The 14,913-nt window shown below is 49.6% G+C and overlaps 1 protein-coding gene across 1 annotated transcript in view; it reads right to left on the bottom strand.

The window, feature by feature from the left end:
- PAPPA (pappalysin 1) overlaps nucleotides 1–14,913 on the bottom strand; it is a gene marked incomplete at its 5' end in the record, with an annotated part of 244,324 nt that overhangs the window by 35,314 nt on the left and 194,097 nt on the right. The window contains 3 exons of the mRNA XM_049629607.1: nucleotides 3,172–3,319; nucleotides 12,409–12,580; nucleotides 13,202–13,412. Of these exons, the coding sequence (XP_049485564.1) occupies nucleotides 3,172–3,319; nucleotides 12,409–12,580; nucleotides 13,202–13,412 (531 nt within the window). The remainder of the gene's footprint in view (nucleotides 1–3,171; nucleotides 3,320–12,408; nucleotides 12,581–13,201; nucleotides 13,413–14,913) is intronic.

The raw sequence follows: 14,913 nt of genomic DNA, 5'->3' as shown, positions 1-14,913 counted from the left end.
GAGAAAAGAAATGGGGAGGGGATGCAAAAGTACCAAAAAGACGAGTGATGGGAAAAGGGGACAAGTCACTAAGCAGTTGGAGAAACTCAGTGCTGTGTGTCTGTCGGGAGTTCACGTTCTAAAGGAGCTTCTAGAAAGCAAGGCAGAAGTGAGGCTGTGATGATAAAATCCTCTTCTGCGAAAGCAAGAGGCCGCCTCTGAGGGAAAGACAAAGGCTATCTTATCCCAAGAGGGGGAAAAGGGGGAAAATATGGTCAAGACAGGAGGCCACCACTGCCCTCCCCTTCTCCGCAGCTCCCTCCTGTGTTCCCCTCCCCTCCCCACAGTACTAGGGCTTTAGGACCAGGCTGCTGTGTTGTGATATATGAACCCGAACTGGCATCCTTACAGAGGGTGATCTCACCAGGCCCCTGCCTGTAGCAACTTTCTGAGGGCTCCTAACTGCCACAGAAGCCTGCCTGTGTTGAGTGGGAGGGGGGTCCAGAGCGAGCTCCTCTGGGTGGCGCCAGAATGTGCCCCCCAGCGCCTAAGCCCCTGTGATGGGACACACCCCTCACCCCTGATTACAAGGCCTTTGATCAAATCCCCTCCTCAGTGAGGCGGGCTCTCCCCAGGGAGGGGCTCAACCTGGGAATCTGATGTGGGGGCCTTTGCAGGTGGGGAAGGGCAGGGACCTGGAGGTTTCCCTCCTTCCCAATCGTTATCTCCCAGTGTCCCACACTGCTTTTTTTTTTTTAGCTCCCCCATATCCCCCCAGCCACCCTGGATCACCATATTCCTTAAAGGGGCATCAGCATGGCAATGGGGACATGGGTACTTGGAAGGGAGGGACATTCAGGTTCTAGTGTCATACCAACTTCTTTCCCTTTCTGCTTCATCACAAAAAAGCTCCGTGGGCAAAGGAATAGTGCTGCCACACCTCTGCCTACCTCTAGCTAGGTAAGCAGAGAGCCAGGTGATGTGTGGTTGTGGCATGGGAATGCAGTGTATGTCCCGAGTGGCCACAGGATGTGTCTGTGTACATGTGTGAGTTATGTTTGCCTTCCGCACATCTTTATGTTTCAGAGCGTAAGATGTGTCTGTGCTTGTGATGTGTGTGTAATTATGTCACAGGTGTGTACATGCTATGTGTAGCTCTGTGTGTGTGTGTGTGTGTGTGTGTGTGTGTGTGTGTAGGTGACAAGTTGATGCACTTACCTGGCTAAAGTGTACATGCCAAGCATGAGTTTATGATGTATGTGCTTGGGTCTATGTTTGGTCATTAAGCATTTGTGCTTGTGTTTATTTTTGCATGTGTGAATATATTTGAACGTATCAGTGGATGTAGACATGCAGGAAGTCTGTTTTTATGAGTTTTCTTAATGTTTATTTTTGAGAGAGAGAGAGAGAGAGAGAGGGGGGAGAGACAGAGCATGAGCGGGGGAGGGGCAGAGAGAGAGGGAAACACAGAATCCACAGCAGACTCCAGGCTCTGATCTGTCAGCACAGAGCCGACACAGGGCTCAAACCCATGGACCATGAGATCATGACCTGAGCTGAAGTCAGATGTTTAACCAACTGAGCCACCCAGGACCCCCTATAAGTTTTTGTTTTGTTTTGTTTTGTTTTAAATAAAAGTCACTTAATCAAAAGATTTCCTCCCAGGGCCACTTAATACCAGTCCTGAGTATCACTGAATATTCACTTGTATACACTGAGTTGGGGGTGGGACCCCATCACAGACATATGTGTCTAGAACCCCGCACACCCATCAGGACTGATGGAGAGAAGAAAGCATTGGCCTCAGGGTGGAACAGCCACTGTTACTGACCATTGCTACACCTGTTGCCCCAACCATCTTGAACGCCTATATTGGCAGACCCACAAGATGCCACCTCTCTGCAGCCATCCTGGTCAGGGTCCTTTGGGTTGGTGCCTCTGTAGAAACTTACAGTACCTTTAGAATCATCAGAGAGACCAACCATGCGCTCAGAGGTACTCTCACCAAGTTCTCTGGACCAAATGCAGGAATGCTGATCCCTACTCTACATTTAGGTGAAGAACTGACATGCACTCTCAGGCTCTGTGTTTCCATCTTTGAAAGGTGATCGGGCCCCATACACCTCCCCTCTCCCACCACGGGCCTCGCTTCTGGACAAGAAGTGACAGCTCCCGTCGTGCTGGGTGTAGAACTTGTTGGCTCTGTGTAACTGGGAGTGACTGTGTGCAGGATAACCTTCTGCTCCAGACATCCCTGGTGATTATCCCATAAATCACACTGGCCATGAGAAAGAACATCCAATTCCCTGGGCTTTTCATCATGGTCAATTAGGGAATCAGCCCAAGAGGTCAGCATCACCGCCCTTAGCTGAGGTCAGACTCAATGCATGCTCCAGTTCCCCAGAAAGCCTCAGAGCCGGTGATTAATGCATCCATCCGGGCACCTGGTTTCAACCAGGCAAATCCCTGGCATCAAACCCCAGGTTATTTCTTCTCACTGTGAGCACTCTGTGAGCTCGCCTATCACCACGCAAATCATATTCTGAAAATGCTATTTATCTTTCCAGTTGGAGGCAACTGGGATGCCACGGAAAGAACTCAGGCTTTGGAGTAGAAGAGCCCTCTGGATTCAGGGCATGTTCTGTTATCCCTTCAAGTCCCAGTTTCCTCATATGTCAAGGGTCATTGGGCAGATAAGATATGGTGCCTCTATACAGTGCTTGATGCAGGGCCTGGCCCATAGTAGGTACTCATGAATGATGAGTATTATGCAAAATTTCAGATTCCAGATAAAAAGGCAGCTAGGACCACAATTGCTTTCCCAAATGTGATAGGTGCTTCCACATCTCCTTCCCTTTGCCACATGGTTTCTTCTGTCTGGAATGCCATTTCCCACCCAACAAGCTCTTGCAAATCCCTATGTAAGCGTCCCTTCCTCTGAGAGCCCCCTCTGTCTCCTGATTCTGCGGTCAGCTCTTCTGTACTCCAGGAAGACCCTACTCACCACTGTTTCTCTAACATTCGTGCCTTTTACTCTTTCTGGGAGCAAGGACTTGGTCCCTCTCATCTTTGTTTCCCCCTTACAGGGCCTCACGAGGTAGAGGTGCCCAGACATCCAGTGAGGCACCAGCCCCAGGTTGCCAGAAGGATCTGCCCCTCCCGCTCGCACCATCACACACACACACACCGTACCGATGGCGTAGCCGTCCGGGCACTGCAGTTTGAGGTTGCTGTTGAGCTGGTCTGGGGCCGAGCACTGGCCTTGCATCTCCTGGCAGATGTGGAAGGAGCCGCTCCAGGTGCCATCTTTCCGGCAGTGGATGACGTTGCTCCCATGTCCCTGAACACCACGCAAGAACAGTCAGGATGACCAACAGGGATGACCACCCTCAACATCATAAGCCCCTCAACAGAAACGAGGAGACTGCTCCTTATCTCCCAGAGCCCTAGAAGTGTTCCACAACCAGTTTCTGAACCATGTACAAAACCCAATCACCCTGAACTAGAGGCACTGTTCACATCTCCATTTTACAGATGGGGAAACTGAGGACTCCGTGCAGAAAGAAGCTTGCTCAAAGCCCCCCAGGGAGCCCATCTCCCAGGTTTCCTATGTCCTAGCTTCAAGCTCTTTCAGAGATTTGTCAGAGGGATTTGTTTTGTGTGTTGATCTTTTTTTTATAACTGAGAAGGTAGGGGACCAAATGCTCCCTAACTCATACAGCAAGGAAGAACATGGGTCCTAGGGCTGTTCGTGAGAAGGCAGCCACAGAGCAAAGCTTACTTAAACTCAGCCAGTGAGAAAGTACCCCATGTCAGGGCTCTGCCACATGCTAACTTGGCAGGCGAGAAGCTTTTTCTTCCTGGACACTGCCTTCCTCTCTTTTGCCTTCCCTTCCTTCCTTTTGCTCCATTCCATTGCATTCCAGCAACAATGGCACCAGAAGGGTGTTGTGGGGATACTTCTATCTGTGCCCTCCCATCAACTCTTTAAAACAGGCACAACACAGTTTCTCAACCCTCTGCAAGGTGGTAGGCAAATGCAGCTTGCAGACATGGTCCTTTCTCTGTGCCCCCTTTCAAAGTCTGGGCTTCTAATGGGAGGTCCAGCTCTGTGGAAATGTCAGACCTTCCCCTGAAGCCAAGGACCATTTCTTAGTGCCCAGACTGTGCCCAGCTCTGTGGGGTCCAAATGTGAAGTGAGCCAGTATCTGCCACAGTGAGACAGTCATGTCCGTGTGACAGTGCTCGGTAGCAGTGCCGTGACCATGTGGGGAGAGTAATTTTGGTTGTGAGGGGCAAGCAGGGAGGGCCCCGGAGAGGAAGTGATATATGGAAAGGAGTTTTCAAGGATGCATTGAATCACAGGCAGAACAGGGATGGAAAGACTTTTCTGGAAGGCCAAAGGGCATGCACAAATGCAAGGAAGTACAGTGAGCAACAGACAGCTCCCCAAGGTTTCTCATCCTGTGATCCAAGAGAGGAGGAGTTGGTAGGGCAGAAGCAGAGTGTGGCTTCAAAGTCAGCTTATGGAGTTTGGACTCTGTCCCTTGAGAATGGAGAACCACGAGTGGTTTCTGGACGGGGGTCCTTCCATCTGAGAATACACTGTACATTCTCTCCCTCTTTCTTTTTTTAAAAGTGTTTGTTTACTTTGAGAGAGAGAGAGAGAGAGAGAGAGAGAAAGAGGAAGAGAGTGTACACGGGAGAGAGGCAGAACAAGAGGGAGAGAGAGAATCCCAAGCAGGCTTTACGCTGTAAGCGTGGAGACAGACACAGGACTCGATGCCACGAACCATGAGATCATGACCTGAGCCAAAGTCAAGACTCAGATACTTAGCTGACTGAGCCACCCAGGTGCCCTGTTCTCTCCCTCTTTCAAGCTTTTGATCAGAAGAGAAACTCTGTATGAGGCCAGAGGAGCTGATCATGCTCTACCAGTGTGAAAACCTAATCAATGGCTCCTGTGCCCTTTAGCCGCGATTCAAACTCCGGTGTCTGGCCTCCAGAGCCCCCAAAGCCTTAACCTTGGCTAATTCCCCATGCTCTCACTCCCTACAATGCCACCACCAACCTGAACTTTGGTTTAAATCACCTGCATTCTCAAATGCACCATAGCTATTTCACAACACCATGCCTCTGTACTCACGGGCCTTCTGGCTGCTTTGTTTCCCTCCCCGCCCCAGCACCTTGTCTGGCACAAACTATTGTGTCCTAGTGCTGCTCCAACTCTGCAGAGTGTGCTACCTCAACGTCTCTGCCATGCACTGCCTTGTTGTTTATCATCTGTTCCCACCCAGATGATGAACTCCCTCAAGGCCCAAGACGGTTCCCCACTCGTCCCTGCATCCTCAGGGCCTTTCCACAATTTCTAACAGGTCCTGATAATTTGGTCCATTCATTCATCACTCAGTAGATATTTTTGCTCACTCAAGAACTGTTTAGGGGCACGTGGGTGGCTCAGTCAGTAAAGCATCTGACTCTTGATTTTGGCTCAGGGCAGATCCCAGGGTCATGGGATCGAGCCCTGCATCGGGTTCCTGTGCTCAGCATGGAGTCTGCTTAGGATTTTCTCTCTCTCCCTCTGCCCTCTGCCCGCTCTCCTCAGCTCGTGTGCGCTCTCTCTCTCTCAAAAACAAAACAACAACAAAAAAGAACTATCTGTTTAACAAAAGAAAAGATGTGGTGAATCGGTAGAGAGTTATGGAATGAATTTGTTTAATAAGCAAGAGCATAAATGAATGTGTGGGTGAGGAAATAAATGCATAAGTGAGCAAACGAAGAAATGGGTGAATTAGGGAATAAATGAATGAGTGCGTGTATAAGGAAATGAATAAGCTCTTTCAAAGAGCTGATGCAGGCTGAGGCTACCCTGTCTGAGAAAACAGCTGCAAGGAGACAGGATTCAGAAGAGAAAGGGGGTGGCGGTGGGGGGGGGTGCCTCTCTGGGCCTCTCATGGGTCTTTCCAAATGCAGTGGGAACCTCTGTGGCCCCGGGAGAAGGGTGGTCCATCCCAAGCATGCAGCTGTGGGACGACTCACAGAGTCCACCCCCAGAGATTGTGTGTGACATCAGGGAAAGTTTAGGCAGCTTCATGTGGCTTCAGAGAACCGACTCTCCCTCCCAGAGCCCCAAGCCCCAGGCCCCATGATTCTGCTGGGCCCTCGGGGGAGTAGGGAATTGACCCCAATTTCCTGGAGCCTTGGCCTGGGCCTATGATGCATTTGGCCTCCAGCCCCCGAAGGGCTGCAGACCTCAGCACTACGTGGGCCAGAGTTGGCTGGGGACCTCGGTTTGCAGCAGAGAACGTATTAGAACTAGCTGGAATCTGCTCAGGGAATTTCGCCATAGAGAAATCCACTATAGAAGGCTCTACCATAGAAGGTGGGAACATAAAGGTACTGGTGTTGCTTCCTCCAGCCCCTCTCCCTCCTGCCCAGCTCATCGGGCACTTTCTACTGCTGACTAAATATGCTTTAAAGAAAAAAAAAAAAAAAAAAAAAGATGGCAACCTTCTGCTAAGACACCTTAGACTTCCAAACAAGGCATACTTGTGGGCTGGCACTCCAGGGCCTCCAGAGCGGAACCCAGATGACAAGTCTAGCCCCATCTCTTGCTATGCACCTGTCTTTCCTTCTAGTCTCACATTCCTCTTGCTTCCCACCTCCACATCTTTGTCTTTGCTGAGTCCCATGCACAGCAGACTTCCCGGAGCCTTTCTGGATTTCCACATTCTCTTTTAGGACTAGATCTTGGTGCACTCAGCACTTACCTACCAGCTAGGACAGAGCCTCAGAATTAACCCTTGATGTTAAGTCTATTTTGACCATGGAAGGCTGGACATTGAGGATACAATCTGATATAACCAAAGACTGCTGGGCAAGAAGCCTGCTGGGTACACTTGGTTCTGAATGCACAATTCCGAACGCTAAAGTGAAATCGCTTCCAAGAGGGCTGAGCATCCTTCAGCAAAACATTTTGCCTCTCTGTGCCTGTGAATCTACCTGTATAAAAGCATGTGTGGCTCTCTCAAAGTCTCTTTAGCCACAGGGGCCCCGGAAGGGCTGAAGGCATATCATAATTATATTATCAAATACCCACCATGTGCCGAGTGTTTTACAGGCATTTCGGAATCCTTTTAACGACATAGTAGAGTAGAAATTATATCCCTGCTACAGATCTGGAAACTGAGGCTTAGCTAGCAAGTGAAAAAGTGAGTTTTTAAATGCCACTGTAATGGTCAGGAGCATGAACTCAAGCCAAATTCAAGCCAACTATGGAGATTTAAATCCCAGCCCTGCAACTTCCTAGCCATGGTTATTTAGGGAAGTTCCTTAACCTATGTCCCTTAATTTTCTCAGCTACTAAATGGGCATGGGGTCCACTACCTGACACAGTCATCACGAGGACCAAGTAAGTTAGATTTTGGGAAGCATTTAGAGCTTAAACACACACTGGGCTCTCTGTCACCTAAGGCTCAGGGCCACTCTGTTCTGCTATATCTAGGGTGACTTCAGAATCAACCCAAGCATCCCCAACATCTTAGAAGTGGCAGCAGCCATAGCAGGAAGGCAGCATGCATACCCAATTCACGGAGATTGCCAGTGTCAGAGCTGGGTCTCCTGACTATAAGCCTCTGTGCCTGTACTGCAATGGAGGGGAGAGGCGGGTAGGGGAGGCGAGATGAGGAGAGGGGGAGAATCAGATTTCTTCTCCTTAGCAGAGATGGGAATAGACAAAATAATGGCAGAGAGACACATGGCAGCCTCAGAGCAGGACAGAACCAGGCTGTACAGATGGGACATAAAGAGCTAAAGCCTTGGAGGCAGGCTGACCTAATAACGGGAATCTCAGGTCCACCACTCTTAGCTATATAACAGAGAGAGAACCACCTTACCTTATGGAACCTCAGCCCCCTCATCTACAAAATGGGGCAGTAATGCCAGACTGATGCTGTGGGGCTTAAATAAAGTATCCATGTAGAGCACTCAGCCCAGGGACTGGCAAGGAATAAATGCTTAATAAACCGCTGCTGTTAATTACTTGCCTCCGTCCCCAGGCAATGCATTGCCCCTATATGCACGTTGCATCTTCCAGATAAGGTACAAGGGTGACTTGTAGCCCTTTGTGTAGGAGGAAGGATGGGCAGAAAATCTGGTATGTGTCATGCCTTGGTTAGGAGATCGGAGACTTTAAGTTCTGACTCTGCTAGTAACTTGCTGTGTGACCCGAGGCAAGTCCCTTCCCTTCTCTGGCTCCAGTGGCCCCATCTGTAAAATAAGCGGGCTGCAGTGGGGGATCTCCTAGGTCTTGTCCACCTCCTGTGAAGTTTCTAACTTCCTCTAGGAAGCCCAGAGTGCCTAGGCAAGAGTTTCACAAGGCTCAGCCTAAAAGCCGCCCCTGCTTGGAAAGGCACTGTACATGCAAGAACTGTGCTGTATCCACAGCAGAGCCCAAAAAGGCAGGAGCCAGATGCATACCACTAGTGGCAGAAAGGCTTTCACAGCCACCTCTGTGACCCATGTGATGAATTGGGTGCATCACTGATTCTACCCCCACCCTTCCGGTCTTGCTCCTCCTGAGCCACTGAAAGCCCCGTTAAGAGCATTACTTGGTTGACAAGCACCTTTAGTCTCTCCCTCCCCTGCTGCGGGCCCTGTGCACGCATCTGCCACAGACTCTGTCCCTCCTCCCCTAATCACCTGCAAATTCCCCACAGTGCTTCTCTGCAAAACTGGGCCTGAGTTATCACCTTGGACAGCTCAGGAACATCTGAGCTGGATTAAATGTTGGGACACTTAGCACTTCTCCCCAGCTGTCTGGGGATGGAGTTCTTGCCCTTTGGCACTAGCCTGCCCTGGAAATGTTCGGGGGTAGTGGGAAGAACAGGGCTGTGGGGCCCGTCAACACCGCCCACTCACTCGTAACTATGGACAAGAACTTAGCCTCCTAGCCTTCTTTCCTCATTGGAAGAAGGGGATGATGTTTCTTCTTCAAATGCTTGTTGTGAGTTGTCGAAATGAGTGAAAGTCTGGGGCACCTGTCTGGCATCCTGGAAACACTTTAAAAAGCTGTTATTACCAAGGTTCTCGGTCATGGTTCACAGGAATAATAACGCTATAAGTTTGAGAGCTGAACTGTCCAATATGGTAGCTACTAGTGTGACTGTTTGCATTTAAATTTGAACCATTTGAAATTAAATAAAGTGTAAAACTTGGTCACTCAGTCACTCCAGCCATGTTTCAAGTATTCCATAGCCAGATGTGACCAGTGGCCGCCATATCTCAAAGCACAGATACGGACTATTTTCATCGTAGCAGAAAGTTCTACCGGGCATTGCTAGGCTAGAGAGCCTATATATTCTACAGTTTATTTGAGCAAGAAATTGGGCTTCCCTATGGTTCACACCAATCTCCCCACCCCACATTCTGGTTTCATGCATGATAGATGCCGTCCTCTCTGACTTTCTGGGGCTTGCCTCCCACAGAGGGATAACTTTCAAGATATTGCCTTTGTTTCCAGATTCTATAGGAGCCCACATGGAGCATCAGGGATTCTCCCCACTAGAAGTGACCTCAAAGGGAGGTGTTTGTGGTCTGTGCCTTCCCCAGGGCTGCCATATATGGTGACATAGGTTGTGTACTGTACAACTTCAGGGTGGTACTCGTAGGCATACTGTACTTTTACTATCTCATGTAATCCAGACAAACTATGAGTCATGAGAAAACTGACTCTTAAAGGATTAAACAACTTGCCCGGGTCCTCCCACGAGGAAGTGGTAAAGTCAGGATTTGAACTCAGAGTTCATCGTGGCTCCCAAGGCATAAATGAAGCAGAGGTTTTATTTGTTAATGTGCTTTTAGTGGCAGTGGGAGGGAGAACACGAACCTCCCCTATAGTAGTCCCTGTCCCTGCTGCCAGGATCTGGAACTTGTTTGGAAAGCAAAGAATTCCGACTCTATACAAGCTGTTTAATTCAAGATGCTCTGGGTCGTAGGTTTCTGCTGTGTTTACAGGCAGCAAGAGGGGATCTGAGGTGAATACTAGATTTGGCTCTCAGGCCCCTGGTCTGAGGGTAGAGGAAATTCATTTTCGGTACAAACTAGAAACGTCAATTGTATTAGGAGCCCATTTGGCACACGTCCCCTCATTCTTTGCGCCGACAGGCAATACCCTGCCCCTCCGCGTCTAGCCTCTCCACCGGTTGCCAAACAGAACTGCTTGAGTCGTCTGATAAATTTACATTTTCCTCTCCTTTAAATACAAACTGGCCATGAAAGGTACTTGGCAGGCCCCAGGCAGACTGGGTTCCAGTTTGATAACATGACCACGGCCAGAATATTATTTGGCTCAGCAGTTTGGGTAACTGTTAGCAACAGTTTTATGTAAGGGAGGGAGAGGGGAGCTGATCAGCCTGCATGAGGCCGGGGTAATCTCTGGCCTTTGCTTGTTCCTGCACTGGCTTCTGCTTCCCTGGCAGTCAAGGCTGGGAAGGATTTGGGTACACAGACGTCCACAGGTGTACTCTATGAAGGATTTTCAACAGGTGCCTGTTGGATTCGGTCTGTCTGCATTTGGGAGGACCTGGACTCTGATTCTGACTCAGGTGACCCCAGCTGTGTCACCTGGGGTAGCTGACTGACTTCTCCCAGCGTGAGTTTTTCTCATTTAGAAAATAAGGAGATGGTTCTGGATGTTCACTGTGGCTCTTTCTCATAGCTTGACATTTCCTGAGCACTTACTAGGTGTCTGGCACTGTCCCAAGTGCTGAAAACTCAGGGCAGATTAAAGAGGTGGTCAAGCATTTCACAGCCTGGGGAGGGGGGCACCTGAAATGAGTCGCAGCACAGTATGGCCAGTGCTGGGGGGTGGGTGGGCTGGAGAACCCCAAGGAGGGACACTGAGCCCAACAGTAGAAGGGATCTCAAGAAAGAGTTCCTGGGATTGATAGTCACCAGAGTGGGGGGATGGGCAGAACAGGTGAAGGGGAGTAGGGGGTACAGGCTTGAATAGTAAGTCACAGGGATAAGAGGTACAGCACAGGAAACGTAGTCTATGGTAGTGTGATGGCATTGTAAGGTGACAGGTGATAGCTACACGTGTGGTGAGCACAGTGTGACATTTAGACTTGTCGAATCACTATGTTGTACACCTGCAACTAATATAACATCATATGCCAATCATCCTTCAGTAAAAGGGGTTCCTGGAGGAATGGGTGCCTGAGCTGACCTGGGAAGGAAGATTAGAAGTGAGGCAGCTGGAAAAGGTAAGAGAAACTCTTTAACTGAGAATGCAGAGGTAAGAGGGAAAGCAGTCTCACTGGTGATGGAGAGGCCTCGAATCCACCCTGAGGAGCTGGGAGTTTATCCCACAGGGGATGAGGGTTACTGGTTCCAGAAGGGTTTTAAGCAGGGGAATCGTCGTGACGAGATCTATGCACTGAAGAAATCGCTCAGGCTGAAATGCAGAGAATGCGCTGGAGGGAGGCAGGGGGGTAAAAGCAGGGAGATGACCAGAAGGCTGCATGTGGCCCAGGAAGGAGATGTCGATGGCCTGAGTTAGAGTGGTGGCACCGGGGACAGGGGAGAACAGCTCTAGGAGATGTCCTGGAGGCAGAAGGGGTAGGACTTGGTTTGCATGTGAGGAGCAGGAGAGAGAGGGGCTTAAGGATGGTGGTTTGACAGGGCCTGGCATCTGGGGGGAACTATAAAGATGGGTGAGTGCTGGTTGCAGGTGAAGCCTGGGGCCCATCCAGTTGAACCCCTAGCCTCACCTGGCTGAAGGTTCTTGCACACCTGCGAAATACGGGGCTCAGTGTACCAACCAAACAGCGTGTTCTATCACAGTGGAACCACTAGTGGGTTTAAGGCTCCTCTGGAGTGAGCTGGCCTCTTGTTCCCCCTTCTCCATCCTAGATTCCCCCACCCATCTCAGAAGCAGCAAAAGCACTTCAGTCACAGACTCCTCCCACAGGAGTGGGTGGGAATGCCAGACTTCCTCCCAGGCACAAGGGGATGGAGACAAAATCCCAACCCTGCTATCTCCTCCTCATCTCCCTCTCTTCCCCAGTGTTCTCCAGACTCTAGACTTCTAGTTTGAGCCTGGTTCCCCATCTCTTCATGCTGCCAGAACCAACTGATGTCTTGAGGTCATGGGATTCCATACGTGCTTTCCTTCGGAAAAGTTCTAACACTACACATTTTACAAAGCTAAGAGTCTCTGAGCCAAAATATGGTGTTCAGGGAGGACAACAAGGCTCAGGGACATTACAAAAGAAAATAACTAGAACCCAGTTTTTTAACGTCTGCATTGACAACACTGCCACATCTTCAGAGTCTACTGGAGGACACTGTTCTTCAGACACAGGTCGGTCTTCGGTAAGCAGATAGGAGAGGGCCCAGAGCACCGACCTCAAGTTCAAGGAGCCTTACCTGGGCAGCATCGCTGTCTTCACACTTGATCCTACACTCGCTGTTGAACTGGAAGCCATTTGTGCACTGGTAGAGCCCATGGAATTTCGGCGGAGGTGGGTCACAAGTCACAGGAACACAAGCTCCCTCCTGCCAGCTGCCATCTTGGGTACACTGAGTCTTGAAGGCTCGTCTTCAAAGAAGAGATAAAAGAAGAGATGTCTCAAGGACCAGATGGCTAGACTCATGCCCTCCCCCCCTTTCCCTTTCCTGATCCCCTACCTGTCCTTTTGGTTGGTAGGGGCATGCATAGGGATTAAAGAAAATTCATTCACAGAACTTGAGGCAAGCAAGAGTTTCAGACAGTGTCTCAGTTGCGTGTGGATTAAAATAAAATGCTAGCCCTGCAAGCTCCTGTCCTCTCTCTTCCTTCTAGAAGGTTCTTATGGGTGCTAGTACAATGATGATATTAACACTCACCATTTATTGAACAATTACTATGTGCCAGGTACCTTGCAAACACTTTATATACACATCCTCATTTATTTTTCACAGTCATCCTATGCGGTAACTGATATTATCATTCCCATCTTATTGCTGAAAACTAGAGGCCCAGAGAAGTGAACTCACTTGCCTGAGGTCACACAGCCAGTAGGCAGTTCCTAACAATGTCCCTCTAGATTCTCACAGGGCAGCAGGTAATGAACAGCGGCTAATCCCTCTAGCAGAGAAATGAGTGCTTCCTTGTAATCAGATATCCAGACCTGGCTCTCTCTGCCCCCCAGAACTTGTGTGTATTTCCAGCCCTACTTACTTCTTTGACTTCCGGGAGGAGCCAGGCACGTGGTATCCAGGTTTGCACTTGTACTTGCAGAAAGAGCCCACCTTGTGCTTGTTCTCTCGGCACCGGGCTGTCTGGAGGTCTGCGTTGGGCACCGGGGGTGGAGCTAGGCACATGAGCTCACACAGGGCCTCCGGGAAGGACCACAGTCCATCCTCCATACAGGTCAGCAGGCTGTTGTTGCCTGGAGGACACAGGCGGGCAAGGTTTAGCAGATGGGGCGGGAAGGTGTGGGGGATGGGTCTCTGACAGACAAGCTAACTTACGGGTTGCCTGGACTTAAGCCAACTTGAAGAGCCAGAAGGCTCTTGGTCTTGGAATCCTAGACCCTTCCATTTACAACTGAGAGACCCTAAGGAGATCCAGAGAGCTGTGACAAAAGGAGACCCAACCTGGCGAGTAACTCACCCCACATCTATAGTAAATGAAAAGTCAAGGATACTGACTCCTGATTCTGAACCCCATATACTGCATAGGAAAGAGACTTCGTGCTTCTTCCATCCATCCTCCTTGGTTTGCCAGGCGGGCATCTGAGCCTAGAGATGAATGTACCTGCTTTCTGATCATTGACACAGGAGGCCCCTATCAGAATCTACTCTGAGCTCTGATGTCAGGGTGCCATGTGACCTCAAACTGCCTGCCGTTCCTCTCTGGGCCCTGCGCCCCTGTACTTATCCTAGCCCCCCTCGTGCCTGGAAGTGACAGCACTGTGGTATCTGGAGGCTTGATATTTCTTTCAGGCCCCAGTGTTCAGCGAAGCTTTGCCAAAGCAGCTGAGAGAGCAGCACTCCCCTGTAGGCCGTGCCAGCTCCAACAGACGTGCTGACTGCCACCGGGAAGCTGGCCTGATGGGGAACGTTGCAAATAAAAGTAAAACACGAGGTGTTAGGCTTTTCACTGCCAGGTCATATATTGTCAATGCACAAAAACCTCCCCCAAGACAATTAGAGATGGACCTGAAGCCTGGGTTTCTCAAGGGGAAATGCTCGTCTCCCCAGTTATTACTGGACGGTGTTAACAAGCAGGGCTGGAAGCACATGGAAGGCTACGGGGACGTGAAGGTTGGAGGGGCAGAGAGATGGGGCGAGATGGACCTTCACCACATCCTGAGTGCCATGGACACATTACTCAATTATTCTCGCAGCAGGCCCATGAGAAATAGAGACTCGGATGGTGAACTGACCCAACTGAGTCCTCAGAGTTAGTAAAAGGCAAACTGCAGCTTTGAACCAATTTTGTCTAGTAACAAAGGTGTTATTATTTTCCATGGAAAGTTGGCTACATATGTTCAGTGGAGCCCTTTTCTCTGACAAAATGAAACATTTACGAAAAGTGTCCAGAAAAGTACTGTCAGGTTCCTTATTTGCTTCTTCACTCCATATCTCCTAACCTCACCTTCATTGGCAGATCTGAGGGGCTCATGTGAATTGCACAGAGGCCTTCATTCATCCAACAAGCATCTATGCAGTGATGACTATGTTCCAGCTACTCTTCTGTATGGTGGGACAAACTCCTCAAACACAGCCCTCTTGGAGCTTATATTCTAGTGTGATAGGGAGGAACTGAATAAACTATATGAAAAAGTAAACTGTTTGGTATACTAGAAGGCAGTAGATACTCCAGAGACAGATAAAGGAAGAAGAAGAAGAAGAAGAAGAAGAAGAAGAAGAAGAAGAAGAAGAAGA

Source organism: Panthera uncia, chromosome D4, assembly GCF_023721935.1.
Source record: "Panthera uncia isolate 11264 chromosome D4, Puncia_PCG_1.0, whole genome shotgun sequence".
NCBI classification, from domain to species: domain Eukaryota; kingdom Metazoa; phylum Chordata; class Mammalia; order Carnivora; family Felidae; genus Panthera; species Panthera uncia.
The sequence above is the reverse complement of the archived record's forward strand: the minus strand, read 5'-3'. Positions and strand labels throughout refer to the sequence as shown.